Below are 20,811 nucleotides of genomic sequence, written 5' to 3'. Positions count from 1 at the left end.
AGCAGCTGGCCAGTAGGACAGTGTCTGTTTGGAGACAGCGACACCCAATCTGTTCTTGTCAAACAAGACAAACAGCTAAGTGGAGGTGCGATGGGGCGCCATCTGTTCCAGGTAGAAGGCGAGTACCCTCGTACAATCTAAGGTATGGAGAGAGCACGTTCACCGAGGTGAGCGTGAGGCCTTGGGAAAAATGACAGCAGTACAATTGACTGGTTGAGGTGGAACTCTGAAACCATTCTGGGTAGGAACTTGGGGTGTGTACGCAGGACCACCCTGTCATGACAGAACTTCGTGTAAGGCAGTTATGACACCAGCTCCTGCAGTTCATTTACCCTGCAAGCCGATGTGACTGCCACCAAAAATAGCACATTCCAAGAAAGGTACTTCAGGTCACAAGAGCGCAACGGCTCAAATGGGGGTTTCATGAGTTGTGGGAGAACCTCGTTAAGGTCCCAGGAAACTGCCAGGGGACAAGTGGGTGGTTTCAATTTAAGGAGACCCCTCAATGAAACGGCCCAGAAGTGGATGGCAAGAAATTGCAGAAGCATCCACACCCTAATGGTATGCCCATATGGAACAGAGGTGTGTCTTCATTGTCACGGTCTGAGGGCCGGAGTCAGAGAGAGAAAACAGGTAGCCCAGAAGAGCAGAGGGGAAGCAAGTGAAGGGGTCTAAGCCCTGACCCTTGCACCAGGAGGAGAATCATTTCCACTTCAGATTGTAGAATTTTTTGGTGGACGGTTTCCTGGACTCCAGAATATGGGATACCTTCTCAGATAGGCCAAGGGCCTCTACCATCAGCCGGTCAACATCCAAGCCATAAGGGTCAGGGTCCGCAGGTTGGGATGGCATAGCCTGCCCTGGACCTGGGTGATTAGGTCTGGTGCCATTCCCAGATGGATCGGGGAATATACCACCAACTCCTGAAGTGTTGGGTACCAGACCTGACGGGACCAAGAGGGAGCGATCAGGATCATGGAGCCCTGATCCTGTTGCAACTTCTGGAGTATCTTGGAGATGAGGGGAAGGGGCGGGTAAGCGTATATCAGCCCATTCCCCAGTGGATCCAGAATGTGTCTAATCGATCCTTTGTCCCTCCTGCTGAGGGAGCAAAAACAGCGTACTTTCCTGTTTTCTGTGGAGGCGAACTGGTCTATGTCCAGGGTTCCCCGGCAGCTAAAAAGGTGGTTCGCTAACTCCTGCTTGAGGGACCACTCGTGTGATCTGAATGTCCGACTCAGGGCATTGGCTAGGGTGTTGTCCACTCCTGGAAGGTATGCTGCCCAGAGAGTTATATCATTGTTGATGGCCCATGTCCATACCTGGACCGCCTCCTGGCAGAGAGCAAATGACCCGGTTCCTCCCTGCTTGTTCAGGTACCACATGGCTACCTGGCTGTCGGTCTGCACCAGGACTACCTTGTTCACGAGAAGCTCCCTCACATGAACCTTTTGGAGCTGAGGGCATAATGGACCGCCCTCAGCTCCAAAAAGTTGATCTTAAGTCATGTCTCATAAAGCAACCAGAAACCCTATGTATGATATCCGAGAACATGCGCTCCCTACCCTGTCCGAGAAGCATCGGTGGTGAGCATGGCTTGGGGTGGAGCTGTTGAAAATGGAAAGTCCCGCACCAGATTCTCAGAAACTGTCCACCATAGAAGGGACCACAGTAACTTGTCTGTGACCTGGATGCGGGCATGCAGGTCCTGGGACGCCAGACACCCCTGTAGTGTCCATTATGCACGGCGCATGTGTAGCTGAGCGAATGGGGTGACATGCACCGTACCATACTGTCACCGCCATATGGCCCAGCAGCTGGAGCAAGTGGCAAGCAGAGACTTGACTGCAGCCAGAAATATGACATGCAAGAGCCGCTAAGGTCTCTGCCCTGTCATGAGGTAGGTAGCCTTGTTCTGGACAATGGCCTGGGGTGCCCCAATGAAGTCCAGTTGCATGACCAGCTGAAGGTGGGATTTGGGATAGTTGATCAGAAATCCCAGGGCCTCCAGCGTGTCTATCGTGAGGCGATACGAGTCCGAGCCCCTTGGTAGGAGCTGCACTTGATAAGCCAGTTGTCAAGATAGGGGAATACATGAATCCCCTGCCTGCGAAGATGGGCACCAACAACTGCCAGACATTTGGTAAAAACTCGGGGGACAGATGCCAGGCTGAAGAGCAGGACTTGGTATTCGTAATGTTGGTGGTCAACCAGAAATCGAAGGTTACTGCCGATCGCCGTGAAAAATGAGATGGGTGTATGCGTCTTGCAGATCGAAGGAGCAGAGCCAGTCCCTCCCCCCCCCCCCCTTGAGAAGGGGAATTAGGGTGTCCAGCGAGACCATCTTGAACTTCTCTTTTACCAAGAACCGGTTTAGAGCTCTCAGGTCCAGTATGGGCTAGAGGCCACCTGTTTTCTTGGAATTAAGAAAATATCAGGAGTAGAACCCCCTGCCCTGTTGGACGGTCGGCACAGGCTTGACCGCTTGAGCAGAAAGGAGGGCAGAGAGCTCTGCTCGAAGTATTGGAGCGGGGAGCGGGGCGGAAGTCGCTGGAAATGAAGCCGGTAACCCTGGTGAACGATGGACAGGACCCAGTGGTCAGACATAATTGAATCCCAACAATCCGAAAATAGTTGGAGACGACTCCCAACTGATAGGCTAGAGTTCCGTGGCTGGCTCTTGCTCCCTTGCCTCCAGTCAAAATCTAGTGGCGGGGTTTTGTGGTGGGGCCGTGGGTGCCCGAGGGGGCCTAGGCTGCCTTTGCCTGGTTTTTACGACCGGTCTCTGAGGCCTAGACCTTGTAGCAGGAGGATAATACCAGCGGGTCGGTAGAAAGGCCGCTTCAAATATGGCTGAGTGGGTTTTCTGGTGGGCTGGGTGTCAGACATACTAGCCAACAATTGCTGAAGAGTCTCTTGATAGTCCTTCAACTGAGCCACCGACTTTTTAATCCGGTCGCCAAACAGGTTCTCCCCAAGTACAGGGCAGGTCGGCTAAATAGTCCTGGACCTCTGGACGCAGGTCGGAGTCCCGTAACCATGCTGTTTGCTGGGCCCCAATGCCCGCTGCAGCCAACCTCATGACTGTTTCAAACACATCATAAGCTGCACAGACCTCGTGTTTGTCACATTCTAGGCCCTGTTGGACGACAGCCTGAAAATCCTCTTGGAACAGCTGAGGCAGGTGCTCACTGAATTCCAGGGCTTTCTTCCACAAGTTCTGAGAATACTGCCCCATGTAAAGCTGATAACAAGCTATGCGGGCAATCAGCATGGCGCACTGAAACACTCAACGGCCCAAGGCATCTAGGGCTTTGTGCTCATGCCTCAGCAGAGCTGAGGCATGGATGCGCACCCTCTTAATCTTTTTGAGGGCTGACTCTACCACCACCGATTGGTGGGGGAGTTGACGGAGGTCAAACCCAGTGGAAAGTTGAATCAAGTACACTGCGTCAGTTTTTCTGTTGACTGGTGGCACCGAGATGGGATACTCCCATAAGCAGGTTGCCAGGTCCTTGAAAACGTCATGGACGGGTACCACCCCTACCTCCTTCGGTGCATCTATGAACTGCAGGATCTCAAGCATTTTGTGTCTAGAGTACTGCTCCGTCAACAGTTGAAAGGGGACTGACTCGGCCATGGCTTTGATGAACCCTGTGAAGGAGAGATCCTCTGGGGGGGGTGGGGGGGATGTGAATCGTCGCTGTTCCTCAGAGGGGGGAGGATTCAGAAGGTAAATCTTCCGATTCATTCTACAAAGATACGGATGCTTCCCCTTCCCAGGGGTCATAGGGGACCACCCCCTCGCTGCGAGCCTCCAGGGATGCGAGACAATGAAGGCTCACCTGGATGCGGGGCCTGGGCCTCGACAGCATTGAGGGCGGTACCTGAAGGCCTCAAATTCTCAAGGGGGCACCGAGGGAATCAGTGGAATTGACCCCGAGGGCCCTGGGAGAGCTGGACGGTGAAAAGTCACCACGAGCCTCCGGCCCGCCATCGAGCCTGATGGCCTGTCTTCCTCTGAGGAGTTGCTCACTGGTATGGGGGCCAGTGGCAATGGTAGCAGTGTACCCAGAGGCCTCTGAGTGACTTGTGGCACTGGTGCTGGCTGCGTAGGTAACATATCGAGCAGCATATCAAGCCGTTCCAGCAATGGTGCAAGCACTGGTGGAGCAGCCTTTTGCAGTGGAGGCGGTACCCGGGGAAACTGCAAGGCCCGGCCGACCGCCTTCCACACACACCTTTCCAGCTCCTCCTCGAATGCTTGTGAGGAAGGCATGGTTTGAGGAGCCGGCGAAATCAGGGGACCCTCCAGTTGGAGGGGAACCGATCCCTCCACCGGAGCCAGTGGGGGCCACCTGGAGGCATCAGTGGGGTCGGAGGGGATGATGACCTCCGCCTTCAACCGCTTCATGGGAGGCTCAGAGGATGATGCTCTCCCACGGTCTGGCTTGGAAGAAGAGGAGGATTTGTGTAGATGCTTCCTGGGCTTATCCCGGTGATCCTTCCCCAAGGCCGATGGAAATGTCGAGGAACCCGACTGAGAGGGGGATGAGATGGACAACAGCCGGTCTCCTGCACCAATTTCGGGACCAGGCCCGAAAGGAGGGGAGCTCAGGGGTGCCGAGGTCAGGATCTCTTTACCAAGTGGGGCGGAGGTCCCCGACGCAGAGGACTACTCGGAATGTTTGGCCCCGAACAATTTTTCCATTTTGTCTAGAAACTTTGACAAAAGTTTTCCATGCAGGGATCCATCCAATTATATCATCCAATTTGTGAGGACTACCATCCTGCTAGTCCTTGGAGAAAGAGTGGTTAATCAGGAGGAGAAATTGGGTTCCACACAGAAACGGACATCACTTTCTTCCCTTATGCTGTTAGTGTATTACACTTCTTGACAATCAGTAACTGTCTCTATGGACAGTAAAAGACATACTATGCAAGCTGGAAGTGGCAAAATATAACTACATAAAACAAAAACTAACATCTGTAAAAAATAAATTCTGTTCTTTTTGTGTGTTTCTTTTCATCAATACATTAGTCTTACATTCTGCTTCTTTTAAATGCTGAGCACCACAAAAGAAGAGTAAGTGACACTCTAAAATATTAAGTATCTCCTAAAAAGTCCTAAAAAATCAATATGTTTATTTTGATATTTTAAGTGTCCTATCAAAAAATTGCCCAGAATGGGTTACAAAATAATCATAGTAAATACATACAATCGATTAATAACATATATCATAAAACAAACAATCAAAACAAAACAGAACTCAGTTAGGAAATACTCCGTGATGTATAAGCAACCTGTCTCAGACTGCTTGGGGCAATCACTCACTCACAGGCTGATGCAGAAAGGTGCGTTCTGGCCAATATATAGTGTTGGCCTCATTTGAACACTCATTTTGTGAGTGTACATTTTAATGCTGATGTGTTCTAAAATGGGAATACTACTTAGCGCTCATGGATGGAAATCCCGTGCAAATGAGGGCATTAAGCAGTACTCCCTGATGCAGATGCACTGGCCAAACAATCTCTCTTAGCTCTGCAAAGTTAACTCCAGGACCAGAGTAAGTTTTCAGTTATACTGCACTAGCACTTAAAACCTGTAAAAAAAAATAAAAAATGATAGAGAAACACTTTGTGGATAAATACCTATCCGGCTAGGTGGCAGAAAACCACGCCAGAGAACCGAATAAGTCAGTACTTATCAGGTGAAGTAGCAGCAGCAGAAATCAGTACTTAGCCTTGAAGTGTTTCTCTGACTTTTTGTCTATCTTTTTTATAGGTTTTAAGTGCCAGCACAGAAGCAGTGGAAACTCACTCTGATCCTGGAGTTAACTTTCCACTGCTAAGAAAGATTGTTTGGCCAGTGCATCTCTCTGCATCAGGAAGTACTGCTTAATGCCCTCATTTGCACGGGATTTCCATGCGAGGACACTAAGTAGTACTTCCATTTTGTGAGTGTAAAACTTCTTGCTATATTGGCAGTGAAGTTCTTATCCGGATAAGTTGTGGCAAACCTCAGCAAGCTGGCCGGATAAGTCTGTATCCAGTTATGTAGCGGAGGATGTCAGAACTCTCCCACTGGCAGCTTCCTCACCCCCTCCCCCCCCCATCTCTAGTTAAAATGTGTGTTCAACCCATTTTAACTCCCAATGGATTAGCTTACTGCATCAGGCGTTAAAAAGAAATAATAGCTTGCGTGTTAGCAAACTGTGCGCTGAATTGCAGTACACAGTTTTAATGCTCAGGTTTTTGCATTAGGCTGTCAGTCTGTCCTCTCACTTAATCAGTGGGAAAGTATTTCTCAGATCTCATGATGTACTTACTAACTTATTAAATATGGTGTTCAGGGGTATCTCTTACTTAGCTGCCGTCCAATGTTTCTACAATGCTACATTTGTCAATGCACAGACAAAGCATACTTACATTATGGACAGATTATAGTTACCTTATGCAACTGTTGAACGTGATTCTCTAAAAATATTTTAGTCTCTGTATAAAGCCGCTCTCCAAGAGGTTCAGGATAGGCCACACACAGTGCATAAATGTCCCTGGTTTTTATTTGTTAAGGTCTTTAATTTTCACATACCTAAGATAGTTAGTCAACATACAGAAGCCAATATTTTTTTAAAAACTACAACAGATAATAATAATAATAATTTAGCAGATAAGTTATCCTGGATATTCAGCGGGATAAATATCCCGCTGAATATATACGATTTTAAGGCGGATAATGTTTAACCCTAACTGGCTATCTTCTGAGTATTACCTGTTATGTTCCAGCCTCGTGTGGCTGGATAACTTTAGCCTGAACCTTTAGCAGAGTTGCAGTACTAAAAAAATATATATATATATTATCTTGCCGGTCTAGTGGCCTGAATGTCAGATGCCCCCATCCCCACTATCTTTCAGCTAGAGCGTTCAGAGCGGATTACAGCACATAATACAATAAAACAATAATTGGAAAGTTAAAATACCTGGAGGAGGAGGAGGAGGGAGAGAAACCCAAAGTAGGGTATTTTAACATTAAAGACGGCGAGTGAGTAGGGGAGAAGGGCAGGCGGCACCTGACCACATCAGTTTTTAATGTATTTAATCCCTTTTGAGGGGTTTGGGGAAGGTGGAGATACTCAGCTCAGTAGGACTGGGTGCCTTAGCTTGGGGGAGGAGCTGTCATTTGGGCTCACAAGATAGTTGCTTTGGAGGGGTTTTTTTGTTTTCTTAAGAACTGCAGCACCACTTAATCATCTAGGAATAGCCTAGTGGTTAGAGCAGTGAGCTATGAACCAGGAGACCAGGGTTCGAATCCCACTGTCGCTCCTTGTGACTGTGGGCAAGTCACTTTACCCTCCATTGCAAGTCACTTTATCCTGAATGCAATCCACTTTGAAGTGCTGAAAAAGGTGCAAAAAAGCAAAATATAAATATTAAAAAAAAAAAAAAAAAGAATATAGCAGGTTAAGGCTAAACATAAGAAACTGTCATAATGGATCAGACCAAGGGTCCATCAAGCCCAGCATCCTGTTTCCAACAGTGACCAATCCAGGCTGCAAGTACCCAAAAACTAAGCATATCCCATGCTAGTGATGTCAGTGGCTATTCCCTACATCAACTTGATTAATAGCAGTTAATGGACTCCTCCAAGATCTTATCCAAACCTTTTTTAACCCCAGCTACAACTGGGTTTAAAACTGCACAAAACACATCCTTTGGCAACAAATTCCAGAGCTTAACTGTAAGTTGAGTGAAAAAGAATTTTCTCCGATTAGTTTTAAATGTGTTACTTGTATACTTCATGGAATGCCCCCTAGTCCTTCTATTATCCAAAAGAGTAAATAACCGATTCACATTTACCCATTCTAGACCTCTCATTATTTTAAAGACCTCTATCATATCCCCCCTCAGCCTTCTCTTCTCCAAGCTGACCAGCCCTAACCTCTTTAGCCTTTCCTCATAGGGGAGCTGTTCCATCCCCTTTATCATTTTGGTCGCCCTTCTCTGTACCTTCTCCATCGCAATTATATCTTTTTTGAGATGCGGCGACCAGAATTGTACACAGTATTCAAGGTGCGGTCTCATCATGGAGCAATACAGAGGCATTATGACGTTTTCCATTTTATTAACCATTCCCTTCCTAATAATTCCAAACATTGCTTTTTTTGACTGCTGCAGCACACTGAGCTGACAATTTCAATGTGTTATCCACTATGATGCCTAGATCTTTTTCCTGGCTAGTAGCTCCTAATATGGAACCTAACACCTGTAACTACAACATGGGTTATTTTTCCCTATATGCAACACCTTGCACTTATCTACATTAAAGTTCATCTGCCATTTGGATGACCAATCTTCCAGTCTCACAAGCACCTCTTGCAATTTATCACAATCCGCTTGTGATTTAACCTGAATAATTTTGTATCATCTGCAAATGTGGTTACCTCACTCATCATAATCCTTTCCAGATCATTTATAAATATACTGAAAAGCACCCGTGCAAGAAAAGATCCCTGAGGCACTCCACTGTTTAACTTTTTCCACTGAAAAAACTGACCATTTAATCCAACTGGATAACGTTAGATCTGTTCTCAAGCATTTCCTGAGTTAGCCAAATAATAAATTGGAATTAGCCAAATAATTTATTTGACTAACTTACCAAAGTTAGCTAGATTAGTTATTCGGCTAACTCAACCCCCCCCCCCCCCCCCCCCCCCCCCAGAATGCCCCCAATATTCCCCTTTATTATCTGGCTAAATCTTAGCTGGACAAGTAAGGGGAATATTCAAAACTTGCCATTTAGACCAATAATATGCAAGTTAACTGGCTGAATAGCTTTGAATATTGACATCACAATCTCTTGTACTTAAATATAAAAATAAAATCACTTATTACCTTGATTTTTCTGTGAGTGTAAGGGTAAGAAGAGTTAGACTTCATCTTGAACTGGGGTCTGCCCTATTGGAGGGCTTGTCTACTACCTGTGAGCCACAGAGTAGGTCTCTGTATTTGCAGCCAGGTAAACGGAGAAGGTTTGCATACCTGCTTTCAGCCTAGACCTGCAACCCCGACCTCAAGGAATCAGACTGGATCTCAAAAGTTAATAAGGGATAACTAGGGCTATCCCAGTTTTCCTTGCAACTTGAGAGCTATATCCTGTGCTCTGGACCCCAGGTCTGGAAGATCTGTAATCTTGTCTAAACTAAGTCCATTAAACATAAGAAAATGCCATACTGAGTCAGACCAAGGGTCCATCAAGCCCAGCATCCTGTTTCCAACAGTGGCCAATCCAGGCCATAAGAACCTGGCAAGTACCCAAAAACTAAGTCTATTCCATGTTACCATTGCTAGTAATAGCAGTGGTCATTTTCTAAGTCAACTTAATTTATTTATTTTATTTGTAAGCTTTTACCGTATTTTTCGCTCCATAAGACACACAGACATTTTCCCCCCAAAAGTGGGGGGAAAATGTCTGTGTGTCTTATGGAACGAATATAAAAAAAAATAAAAATCTAACAAAACCCCCGCCCCCTCCTGACCCCCACAGACCTTCCAAATTAATTTACTATAACCCCCCACCCTCCTGACCCCCCCCCCCCAAGACCTGCCATAAGTCCCTGGTGGTCCAGCGGGGGTCCAGGAGAGGTCCGGGAGTGATCTCCTGGACTTGGGCCTTCGGCTGCCAGCAATCAAAATGGCGCCGACGGCCCTTTGCCCTTACTATGTCACTGGGGTTGACCAATGCCAGTGGTAGCCCCTGTGACACAGTAAGGGCAAAGGGCCGTCGGCGCTATTTTGATTGCTGGCAGCCGATGGCCCAAGTCCAGGAGATCGCTCCTGGACCCCCACTGGACCACCAGGGACTTTTGGCAGGTCTTGGGGGGGTCAGGAGGGTGGGGGGTTGTAGTAAATTAATTTGGCAGGTCTCGGGGGGTCAGGAGGGTGGGGGTTGTTAATTAACTTAAAGGGTTGGGATGAGGTGTTTTTTTTCGGGGGGGGGGGGGGGGGGTGTTCCCACAGAATTAGAAAGACAAAAGTTTTCTGATCTGGGGAATGGACCGAAATAGCCCTCCCCAGACCCAAAAACAAAATGGGGAGAAAAAAAAATGTTATGCACTCCCCTAATTTGCTCCATAAGACGCACAGACGCCCGGGGACAGAGTCGATTTAGCACAATTTTTTTTTTAATTTTCCCCCTGTGAATCCTAGGTGAGTCTTATGGTCAGGTGCATCTTATGGAGCGAAAAATACGGTATATACCGAAGTTTAGCGAAAGGCCCTCACTCCGGTTTACAGGTATAACAACATATTACAGGCGTTAACACAATTGGTATAACATCAGATACAACTAGGTTATAGCATCAGATACAGCTAGGTTATAACATCAGATAGAAATAGGTTATATATAACCGCTTATATAGCAACAGATTAGGTATAGCATCAGTTACAAAACGATTAACTACCGCAAACATAACTGTGGGAGGTGACTTGGGTTTTCCTTCCAGAGAAACATTACAGAAACATTACTGAGAACATATGTTTATAGGGGTAGAAATGAGGAAAGGTAGGAGACTGTGGGGTGTGCTAAAGCTAGAGACAGGATGAATGTCTAGCTGTATATGTTAATGCAGTCAGGTCTTTCATGGTATTTAAGTCATCCAATAGCAGGTAACAGACTTCTCCTCCAAGAACTTATCCAACCCTTTTTTAAACCCAGCTACACTAACTGTACTAACTACATCCCCTGGCAACAAATTCCAGAGTTTAATTGTGCATTGAGTGAAAAAGAACTTTCTCCAATTAGTTTTAAATGTGCTACATGCTAACTTCATAGAGTGCACCCTAGTAATTCCATTATCCGAAAGAGTAAGTAACCGATTCACATCTACCTGTTCTAGACCTCTGATGATCTTAAAGACCTCTATCATATCCCACCTCAGCCGTCTCTTCTCCAAGCTGAACAGTCCTAACCTCTTTAGTCTTTCCTCATAGGGGAGCGGTTCCATCCCCTTTATCATTTTGGTCACCCTTCTCTGTACCTTCTCCATTGTTAAACTATGTTCAAGTTAATGAAGGCAAAGAGAAACTGTTTATGCTATGAACAAACCTGGCATTGAATGAGAAGATATCAGTGACTAGCAATCTGATAGTTGTGCCTTTGAATTGTGTCTTGTAATGTGCCAAGTCCTAGCCTGACATTTTTTGTATGTTATTTTGACTCAATATATGAGGTAATAAGAACCTAACTTGTGTCATGCCGGGTCACACCAAAGGTCCATTGAGTTCAGCATCCTGTTTCTGACAGTGCCAAATGTAGGTCACAAGTGTCCAGTGAATCCAAAAAAAGTAGATCCATTTCTTGTTGCTCACCTCAAGGGATAAGTGGTGGTTTTCCCAAGTCCACCGGGCTAATAATGGTTTATGCAATTTTCTTTGTATCACCATATTTTTTCAGATGGAGGTTACCAGAACTGAACACAATACAATACTTAAGGCATATTTGTACCATTTACTGATACAGAGGCATTATGATATTCTCCATTCCTTTCTAAATAATTTCTAATGTGCTATTTGCTTTTTTGCCTGCTGCCACAAACTAAACTGAGGATTTCAACATATTATTCACAATGACTGCAAGATCCTTTATCCTGGATGGCAATTCCTAAAACAGAATCCAGCCCTATCTACCTATATTAGGATTATTTATTTTTACGTGCTTCCCTAAGTGCCCCTTTAATCCAAGTCATCGAATGGTCCAACTGCCTTTCTCACAGACTTATTGCTGCAAATGTATTTGAAAACATTTTTACCTCAGTGGCAAATATGTTCTCAAATTCTTTCATGGCCTGCTTTATTAATGGTTTTCTTCTAACTTGCAGGTGCTTACTTTCATTCCCATTTTCCTTACTGCTTTCCATTTTGAGACAAGTCTTTTTGGCGTTATTTGCCTCATTCACTTCACCATGCTAACAGCATTTGGAGCTGGATTTACTAATGCCGCAAGGCATAGTGAATCCCGCGGTAATGGGGGGAGCGAAACGGGGGGCGGTCCTGCGATAGCCGGCAGAGATCGCACCTCCTCGGTGCGATCGCTGCCGGCATCACGCCAAATAACTACACCATAAAAGGTGTAGTTATTCGGTGAAAAACTGACAGCGATAAACAAGCGTACCTTTCGCTGTTGGCGAAGTCTTCGCTGTGTCAGCCCCGGTGCCGCCCCGACTCCTCCTCTTCCGGGGCTGACGCCGCCCGACTCCGCCCCATCTTGGTATCGCACGCGATAAGGGACTTTTCTCATGAAAATCGTCCCTTATCGCGTGTGATCCGCTTGGTAAATGACCTCCTTAGTCTTCCTTTGACCTTTTTTTAAATGTATGGAATTCATTTTATCTAGGCTTCGAAAATAGTATTTTTAAACAGCATCCATGCCTTATGGAAACTTTTAACCCCTGTAACTGTTCCTTTTAGTTTGTTTTTTAATAAATTTCCTCATTTTATTGTGGTTTGCCCTTTTTAAGATAGTTACTGCAGTAGCTTTACTTAATGGCCTCCTTTCAATAATGCTACCAAACGTAATTGTTAAGACCACTATTGCCAAGCTTTAAACAAATAAAAATAGCCAATCAAAATAAAAAATAATGCTGGGTGCTCATGTCAAACTGCAAGTCACAAACACACTAGCGGCCACTCAAATAAAATCAGAATAAAAATGAACTCAGACACACTAAAGAAAAAAAGTAACTAAATATGCATAATTATATCCCACAAAAAAAAACATTTTTGTGGATAAAACAAGTTTGCTTACTGTAAACTGTGTTCTCTGTAGACAGCAAGATTAGCTAGCCATGCCATCTGGGTGACATCCGGCATGATAGAGCTTTTGCTCTACTGAGCATGTGCAGGAGTTCCCATGGAGACATTCTCTCACAAATCCCTCACTCGATTTTAGAGCTAATTCTAAGTAGTCAACATTCTAGGGAGGTGGCTGAGTATTTAGCATGGCTAATTTATCCTACTCTCTAAGGCAGGGGTGGGCAATTCCGGTCCTCGAGGGCTGCAAACCAGTCGGGTTTTCAGGATATCCTCAATGAATATGCATGAGAGAGACCTGCATACACACTGCCTCATTGTATGCAAATCTATTTCATGCATATTCATTAGGGGTATCCTGAAAACCCGACTGGTTTGCAGCCCTCTAGGACCGGACTTGCTCACCCCTGCTCTAAGGAGAACACAGATTACAAGTAAGCAAACTTGCTTTCTCCATCAACAAGTAGGGCTGAATTAGCCATGATATATGGGGAAGCCCAAGCTAAGCTAAGCTGACCCATTTGCTGAAATAGCAATCCAGACCTCACCGTGGGAAGTAGACTACTAAGTGAGCAGGCTTGTCCAAATTTACTGTCAACATTTGAGAGATTATTAGGATGTAAAGATGTGTACTGACAACCAAGTTGTAGCTTTGCAGATGTCTTTAAAAAGCATGGCTTGCAGATAAGCCACTGATGCAGCCATGGCTCTAACCTGATGAGCCTTGATTTTGTATGTAATCTGTAGGCCTGTTAATGTATAGCAAAGTGCAATGCAGTTTGCTAACCAGCTGGACAATATAAATTTGGCCACTGCTAAGCTCAGTCTGTTACAATTGTAAGAGACAAATAGTTGCAAAGCCTGACGATGGGGCTGAATCCTTCTTTTGTAGTATGCCAAGGCTCTTTTACAATCTAGGGTATGACGTGCTCTCTCATCTTCATGTGGCCTTGCAAAGCAGGTAGGAAACACAATGGCTTAAGTGATATGGAGAGCTGCTGCTACTTTTGGTAGAAATTTCAGATGGGTGCGAAGCACCCACCCTGTTGTGGAAGAATTGCATATAAGGCAGATGAACTAAAGCCTGAAACTTGCTGACTATTCTGGCTGATATAATTGCTACAAAGAATATTATTTTCCATGTTAGAAATTTGAGAGAATCCAATTCGAAAGATTCAAATAACGGCTTTATCAATTGAGCCAGAACCACATCTAGGTCCTGTGGAACAGGTGGTTTCATAACTGGACATTTAGTATGTTATAAGCTTTTCATGAACTTGGAAACTAGTGGATGAGTGGAGATAGCTTACCATTCTCAAATCAAGGGCAAACCTATCACACTGAGATGTACTCTAACTGAAGAGATGTTAAGTCCTGAAGCAGAAAGAGAGAGCAAATAGCTCAGAAACCTTTTGGGTTTGCATGTGAACGGATCCCAAGTATTGTGTTGACACCATGTAGAGAACTTTCTCCATTTTAAACAATAGGCTCTTCTAGTTGATGGTGTCTGGCAGACAACATAAAGTCTTCAATTTCCTTAGTAAGGGTAATGTGGTGACAACTGAGTGCTCAATATCCAAACTGTCAAGATGGGAGAGGGAAAGTTCAGATGAAACAGACTTCCTTCTTCTTGAGTTAATAAGGATGGATCTGACCCAAGAGACATCGGACTGCTCTACAGCTGTACTAGACATGCAAATCAAACATGTTTGGGCCATGCTGGAACTGTAAGGTTAGACAGGCCTGGTCTTTGAGCAGTTTTTGCACCATTCTGGCTATCAGTGGAATAGGTAGAAAGGCATGCATGAGATCCACATTGCAAATAAAGTAGAAAAGCATTCTGAACTTGCTGGGAAGAATGAAGCAAAACTTTTCCTGTTTTCTGTTTTGTTCTGACGCAAATAAGTCAATTGCTGGACGTCCCCATAGAGTAAATAGTCTGTCAGCTGTTGACTGATGCAGAAACCATTCGTGTGTTCAAAAACCTTTGCTGAGGCCATGTGCTAATGTGTTGGAGATCCCTGGAAGGTAAATTACTTGCAGTTTAACGCGATGTTTGCATGCCTATTCCTATATTTTTATGCTTCTTGGCAAAGAATACATGAACATGTGCCTCTGCTTGTTTACAAAGAAAATGGCTCCTTGGTATAAATGTGAATGCTGTTCCCCTGGAGAAAGTGAGGCCTACGCAGACCATTTAGACTGGAAAGTAGTAGTTAGAACAAATAAGCAATTATTCTTAAGTTTTGGTTTTTTTTACCCATCCTTTTATTAATAATTTTGTTTAAATATCTTATTGTATTTTAACTACCAGAATTTATTGTTGCTTTTATGATTCTATGATGTGAACCGTTGTGATGTTTCTTGCAAATGACGGTACACAAAACTTTCAAATAAATAAATAAAGAATTTCTAGGCAGTTGATTTGAAATTGCCTATCTATGAATGACCATGTTCCTTCAGTTTGAAATGGCCCCGTGCGGCCCCCCCCCCCCCACCTTTTGTGGAGGCATCTGTCACCAATGAACCTTGGTAAGAAAGCAGAAAGATTGGTGGTCCCTCCTCAAGAAATGGAGGGGGGGGGGGGGCGAGAAGGTGGATTAACCTGTCTTCATTAAAGAAAAGGAAATTATCAGGTAAGTAGTAATTTCTCCTCTCTTAGCATTCAGGAAGGTTAATCCACATCAGTGGGATGTACCAAAGCTACTCCTGAACAGGGCAGGAGGCTGCCCGCGGTCCAATCAACACCGCATGCATGAAGGCTGTGTCCTCCCAGGCCTGCATATCCAGGTGGTAATGCCTGGGAAATGTGGGTAAGAAGGACCAGGTCGCAACTCAGCAAATCTTGACAGGAGAAAACAATCTAATCTCCGCCCATGACACTGCCTGAGCCCTAGTGGAATGAGCCCTAATTTGACTAAGCAATGGCTGCTCAGCATCCACACATGCAGCCGTGATATCTTACTGGATTAAGGAGGTTATCATAGCCTGCGACGCCAGCTCACCCTTTTTACTCCCACCGGGGAGTATAAAACAGCTGATCCATCTTCCTGAGAGGTTTAGAAACCTCCAAATACCTCATGTTATGTCACTTCACTTCCAAGCTTTATAACAGGTGATATTCATCCACATCTCTCTCACTGTCTAGTGTCGGCAGGGAAATTGATTGATTCAAGTGAAACTCTGAGACCATTCCTTGTAATAATGTTCAATAGTTGATTGTTATTGTTCTATGTTCTATGTAAAAAAACCCCAGTCTAATCTACCAGACCAGGGCAACCTTTTCGTTACTTGTAAACCGGACTGATTTGTATTGCATACAGGAATTCCGGTATATAAAAATTAAAAATAAATAAAATAAATAAATCTTCAGCAAAAAGGCTGGAACAGTTCAAAGCTGTACTGCCCCTGGAGTCACTCGCAGAAACGGTTCCTGGCAAGATAAGGCCTGCAGTTCAGAAACTCTACACACAGAACACGTCGCAACAAGAAACACCATCTTCAAAGTAAGTAAATTCAAGGAGAGGCTATGTATTGATCGAAAGGTGGGACCCGCCAGGAAATCCAGAACCAGATTAAGACTCCACAAGGGAACTGGAAACCACAAAGGAGGACAAAGATGCTTCACCCCTTTTAAGAACCGAGCCACATCTGGATGGGCTGACAAGGGTTCACCATTTACTGATCTTGGAAACAGGCAAGAGCTGCCACCTGTACCTTCAAGGAATTAAGGGCCAAACCCTTAATCAACACATCCTGCAAAAAATGCAAAATGAACAGAATCTTAACCAAGCATCAAACACTCGCCAAACCAGAACATAGGCTAAGGAAATGGAGAACTTTCACGCTCACTGCAGGGCAGAAATCACAGTAGTGGCGTACCCACGCTTCAGTAACCAAGCCATCTCAAGGGCCATACTGTAAGACAAAATCGAGTCAGATCTTTGTGAAGAATAGGCCCCTGCCACAGCAGATCCCTGAGGACATGTAATCGGAGAGGGAAGTCCACCAGAAGCCTCCACAGATCTGCATACCACGGCCTCCTGGGCCAATCTGATGTCAAGAGAAGCTCCATCCCCATGCGTCTCTCAATCTTCTGAATCATTCTGCCCAACATGGGCCATGGGGGAAAGACATATAGAAGCATGACTTCCAGCATCTCCTGCACGAGGGCATCAAAGCCCAAAGACTTCAGATCTCTCCTGTGACTGAAGAAGCAAGGAATCTTTGCATTGTGTGATGTCACCAGCAAGTCTAGAAATGGGAGGCCCCAGAGGCCCACTATGAGCTGGAACTCTTCATTTGACAGTTCCCATTCTCCTGGATCCAGACTCTGTCTGCTGAGATAGTCAGCTCTTACATTGTCTTTTCCTGTAATATGTATTGCGTTTGAGGCATTGTGGACCCTTGGTCGCAATGGAGATGACTCTGCCCACAGGGAGGAGCCCCATGGGGAACCACTGCGATAGGCTGACATAGATGGCAGACACAGAATGGATAGATTCTTTATTGTACTGCTGTAAATAGATGCTGAAGCAGGAAGGTAAGGCACTGGATCCACGAAGTGCCAATACACTCAACAGGCTCAGAAGTATAGTCTCATTGATTCTGAGTGTAGGGCTCTAGTGCGCAGGCCAATGGCCTGGGTGGTCAATGAAACTTCTCCAGGAAGTGGTTCTCCATGGATGGATGACAATAGCAGAGGCTTAACTATTGGTGTGGTAGGAATCCTCAGATGTTCGACCAAGCACTTCAGAATTAAATTACCTCCGGCACCAGAGTCAATGAGAGTGAGAGTCTGAAATTTGAGACCTCCGCAAAACAGAGATACAGGTAAAGATAATGGAGGAGTAGGAGAGGTGAGGCCCAGGAGAAGTCCTCCTGCAGATCCTAGGCCCATCAGTTTCCCGGAAAATGGGACAGGTTTGGACTGCATGACCCGATTGGCCACAGGTACATGCACAACCTCATGCACTTGTGATAACGTCTCTCCTTAGAGGTCAAGTGGCTTCGGCCTAGTTCATAGGCTCTTCCTCCTCTAGGGGTGCAGACGGTAAGCTGGAAGCAATAGGCACAGGTTTAGGACGGTTAGCCCCCACTGTAGACTTTCGTGGACTCTTAGCTTCTTGAGTACAATCGCGGATATGGTGGTCAATTCTCCTTACTAGATCCATCAGGGACTCAAGGGAATCAAGCAAATCACGAGCCACTAATTTGTCCTTTAGGCGAGAGTTGAGATCCTCCATGAATATGGCATGTAAGCATCCAGTGTCCCAATGCAGTTTGGATGCTAGTCTTAAATTCAATAGCAAAGTCTGTAAGTGGCTTGTTTCCTTGCTGAATGTTGAGCAAGGCGGATCCAGCGATGGTCTGGCGAGCTGGGTCATCAAACACAGACTTTAAAAGTTGTAGAAATCCTGGTACGTCATTCAGGATAGGATCTTCACGTTCCCATAGCAGTGAAGCCCAGGCCAGGGCTCGTCCTTCAAGTAACGACAGGATGTAGGTGGTCTTTGAAGCCTCAGGGGGAAAGAGGGTAGGCTGTAATGAAAAATGCATGCTGCATTGATTGATGAATCCTCTGCACATCTTGGCTTCACCCGTGAAGAGGGTAGGTGTAGATAAAGGCACAATGGTTTTAAGGGTTCCCACTGGTGACAGCAATTCCTTCACAGAAGAAGCTGAAGAGTTCAGTTGAGTGTGTAACTGATTGAAGGCAGTAGCTAGGTTCTCCAAAGAACTCTGTGTGTTCCTTGCTAACTCAGTTTGTAGAAGCAAAACAAAGACCTTTTAAATTGGAAACGATCTTTTGTTGTTCTGTAATCCGCTGGGCTAGGCCAGGGATGGCCTGCAGGGCTGTGAGCTGAGCCATGGAGTTAGCACTCTGTTGTGTTTGAGGCATTGTGGACCCTTGGTTGCAATGGAGATGAATCCGCCCACGGGGAGGAGCCCCGTGGGGAACCACTGCAATAGGCTGACACAGATAACAGACACAGAATGGATAGAGTCTTTATTGTACTGCTGCAAATAGATGGTGAAGCAGGAAGGTAAGGCACTGATCCACGAAGTGCCAATACACTCAACAGGCTCAGAAGTATAGTCTCACCCAGATGTTCACGATAGGCGGGGGTCCGCAGTGCGGGTAACGCCACGGCTGGTGGGTGGAGTTGGAGCGCCGGATCGTAGAGGTACTCACAGAGTGAAGGCATCTTCCTGTTGGTAGAATGGTAGGACCAAAGGTCAGTGGTGCAAAATATGAAGTAGATAGGCCCTCAAGAAGCGAGTACCCAATGGTCCAATATCCTGAAAAGAATAGAGAGAAAAGACCCCCGAGGAACGGTTGTCTTGGTTAGTGAGGACCCCGAAGGGAGGTTGGAAGCGAGAAACCCCCGAGGAGGCGGGTGTATAGAGCTTCTGCTGGAGCAAGGCCCTTAGCGTGAAAGTGGCATCTAAGCGGACAGCTTAGAGCAGGCAGAATACCGAAGTCTTTGCTAACTCAAATTGGTAGCAGAAGCGGAGGCTAGATATACCCGAAGGTACTGACGTCATGCGGTGGGGCCGCCCCCAAGGTTCCCGCCATGATGTGTATTAGAGCGTCAGAGATGTACGTGCTCGCACATCTCTGACGCTCTAATACAGGAGCCACAGGAGAGAGCATGGCGGATGGGGACGCCCATGCTGGTCTGGAAACGCAGAGGCCCTCGGCACCAGAGACAGCCATCTTGCCCAAAGAGAAAGAAAGGGGAGAAAAAGAGGTAAGGCAGAGTGGTCGCAGCTGTCTGCGACCTACGGATGCAAGAATATGTGAGGCTGAGATCTCCTGAAGATGAACTTCCACCCATTCCATGAGTTGGGCTATTTCCTGTGACACTTGCTGGCTTTGGTTCCTCTCTGGCAACTGATGTAAGCCACTGTTGTTGCATTGTCTCACATTATTTGGACCGCTCTACCCTGCAAGCGGTCGACGAATCACAAGAATGCCAACCGAACAGCACGAACTTCCATCCGGTTGATGCTCCAGAGACACTTGTCTGTACACCGGCACCCCTGTACTGTCAACTCCTGACAGTGAGTCCCCCAAACCTGGAGACTCTCATCCATCTTGAGGACTAGCCAGTCTGGTGTTTGTAGGGGCACACTCTTCCTTAGATGATCCGCTTGCAACCACTACTGCAGCTGGATGCTGATCTCCACTGGTAAGTGAAGCCGTATCGAGTAGTCCTGAGACTGTGGACTCCAACGTATAAGCAGCGTGTGCTGAAGAGGACGCAGATGCAGCCTTGCCCACCCCTAGCATGACCTATCACACCGAATGAGTGCAGTGCCTGCTTTTTATTCTCTGGAAACTGAGGAACCTGGGGCTCACCCCACCTATTGGACATTTTTCCAACTCACTCCCAAACAAGAGTGATCCTTTAAAAGGCCGACCAATTCCTCAGCCATAGCTGATACCTGGCCACTAGCATCGAAGCTACCCCTCTAGCAGCCTGCATCTGCCAAAAAGGCAGCTTCTGGTTCCATCACTGCCCCGAGAGAAAAGCAAACAAGTATGAGTTTCAGAAAGCCCAACTGCTCTCTTGCCATCGGATTTACAGTGCTTTCAAGGCTCATCCCCCTTTAAAGTTAGCTTTCAGGGTGCCCCTGTTGCGTTCGTGCCTATTCTCGCCCTCGCTCCACCCTCTCTATCTTGTGGCGACTCCCTTCAGCTCTGACGGACAGATGCTGCCGTGGCTTCTCCCTGCCTCTTCGCCCCAGAATCCCCGGGCTGGCTTGACGCTACAGATCCGCCATGTTCCTGATGACATAATGGCGCGCGCGCACTCCAGACTTTGTACCAGCAAGGGGGCGAACCTCGGGGGCGTCCCCCCCCCCCCCGTAGTGACATCATCCATTTCCAATTTAAAAGGTCTTTGTTTTGCTACTACAAACAAAGTTAGCAAGGAACTCCAATGGGACTTGCTTCGGCGGTCCATGCTACTTGCAACTACGATCCGAGTGAGCAAG

General features: G+C 46.2%; 1 protein-coding gene across 7 annotated transcripts in view; it reads right to left on the bottom strand.

The window, feature by feature from the left end:
• Positions 1-20,811, bottom strand: part of CUL2 (cullin 2) — a 323,154-nt gene that overhangs the window by 249,389 nt on the left and 52,954 nt on the right. For all 7 annotated transcript variants that reach the window (XM_029588577.1, XM_029588576.1, XM_029588575.1 and 4 more), the window contains one exon: positions 6,452-6,554. In XM_029588577.1, the coding sequence (XP_029444437.1) occupies positions 6,452-6,554 (103 nt within the window). The remainder of the gene's footprint in view (positions 1-6,451; positions 6,555-20,811) is intronic.

This window comes from Rhinatrema bivittatum, chromosome 2 (assembly GCF_901001135.1).
Source record: "Rhinatrema bivittatum chromosome 2, aRhiBiv1.1, whole genome shotgun sequence".
In the NCBI taxonomy this organism is placed as follows: domain Eukaryota; kingdom Metazoa; phylum Chordata; class Amphibia; order Gymnophiona; family Rhinatrematidae; genus Rhinatrema; species Rhinatrema bivittatum.
The sequence above is the reverse complement of the archived record's forward strand: the minus strand, read 5'-3'. Positions and strand labels throughout refer to the sequence as shown.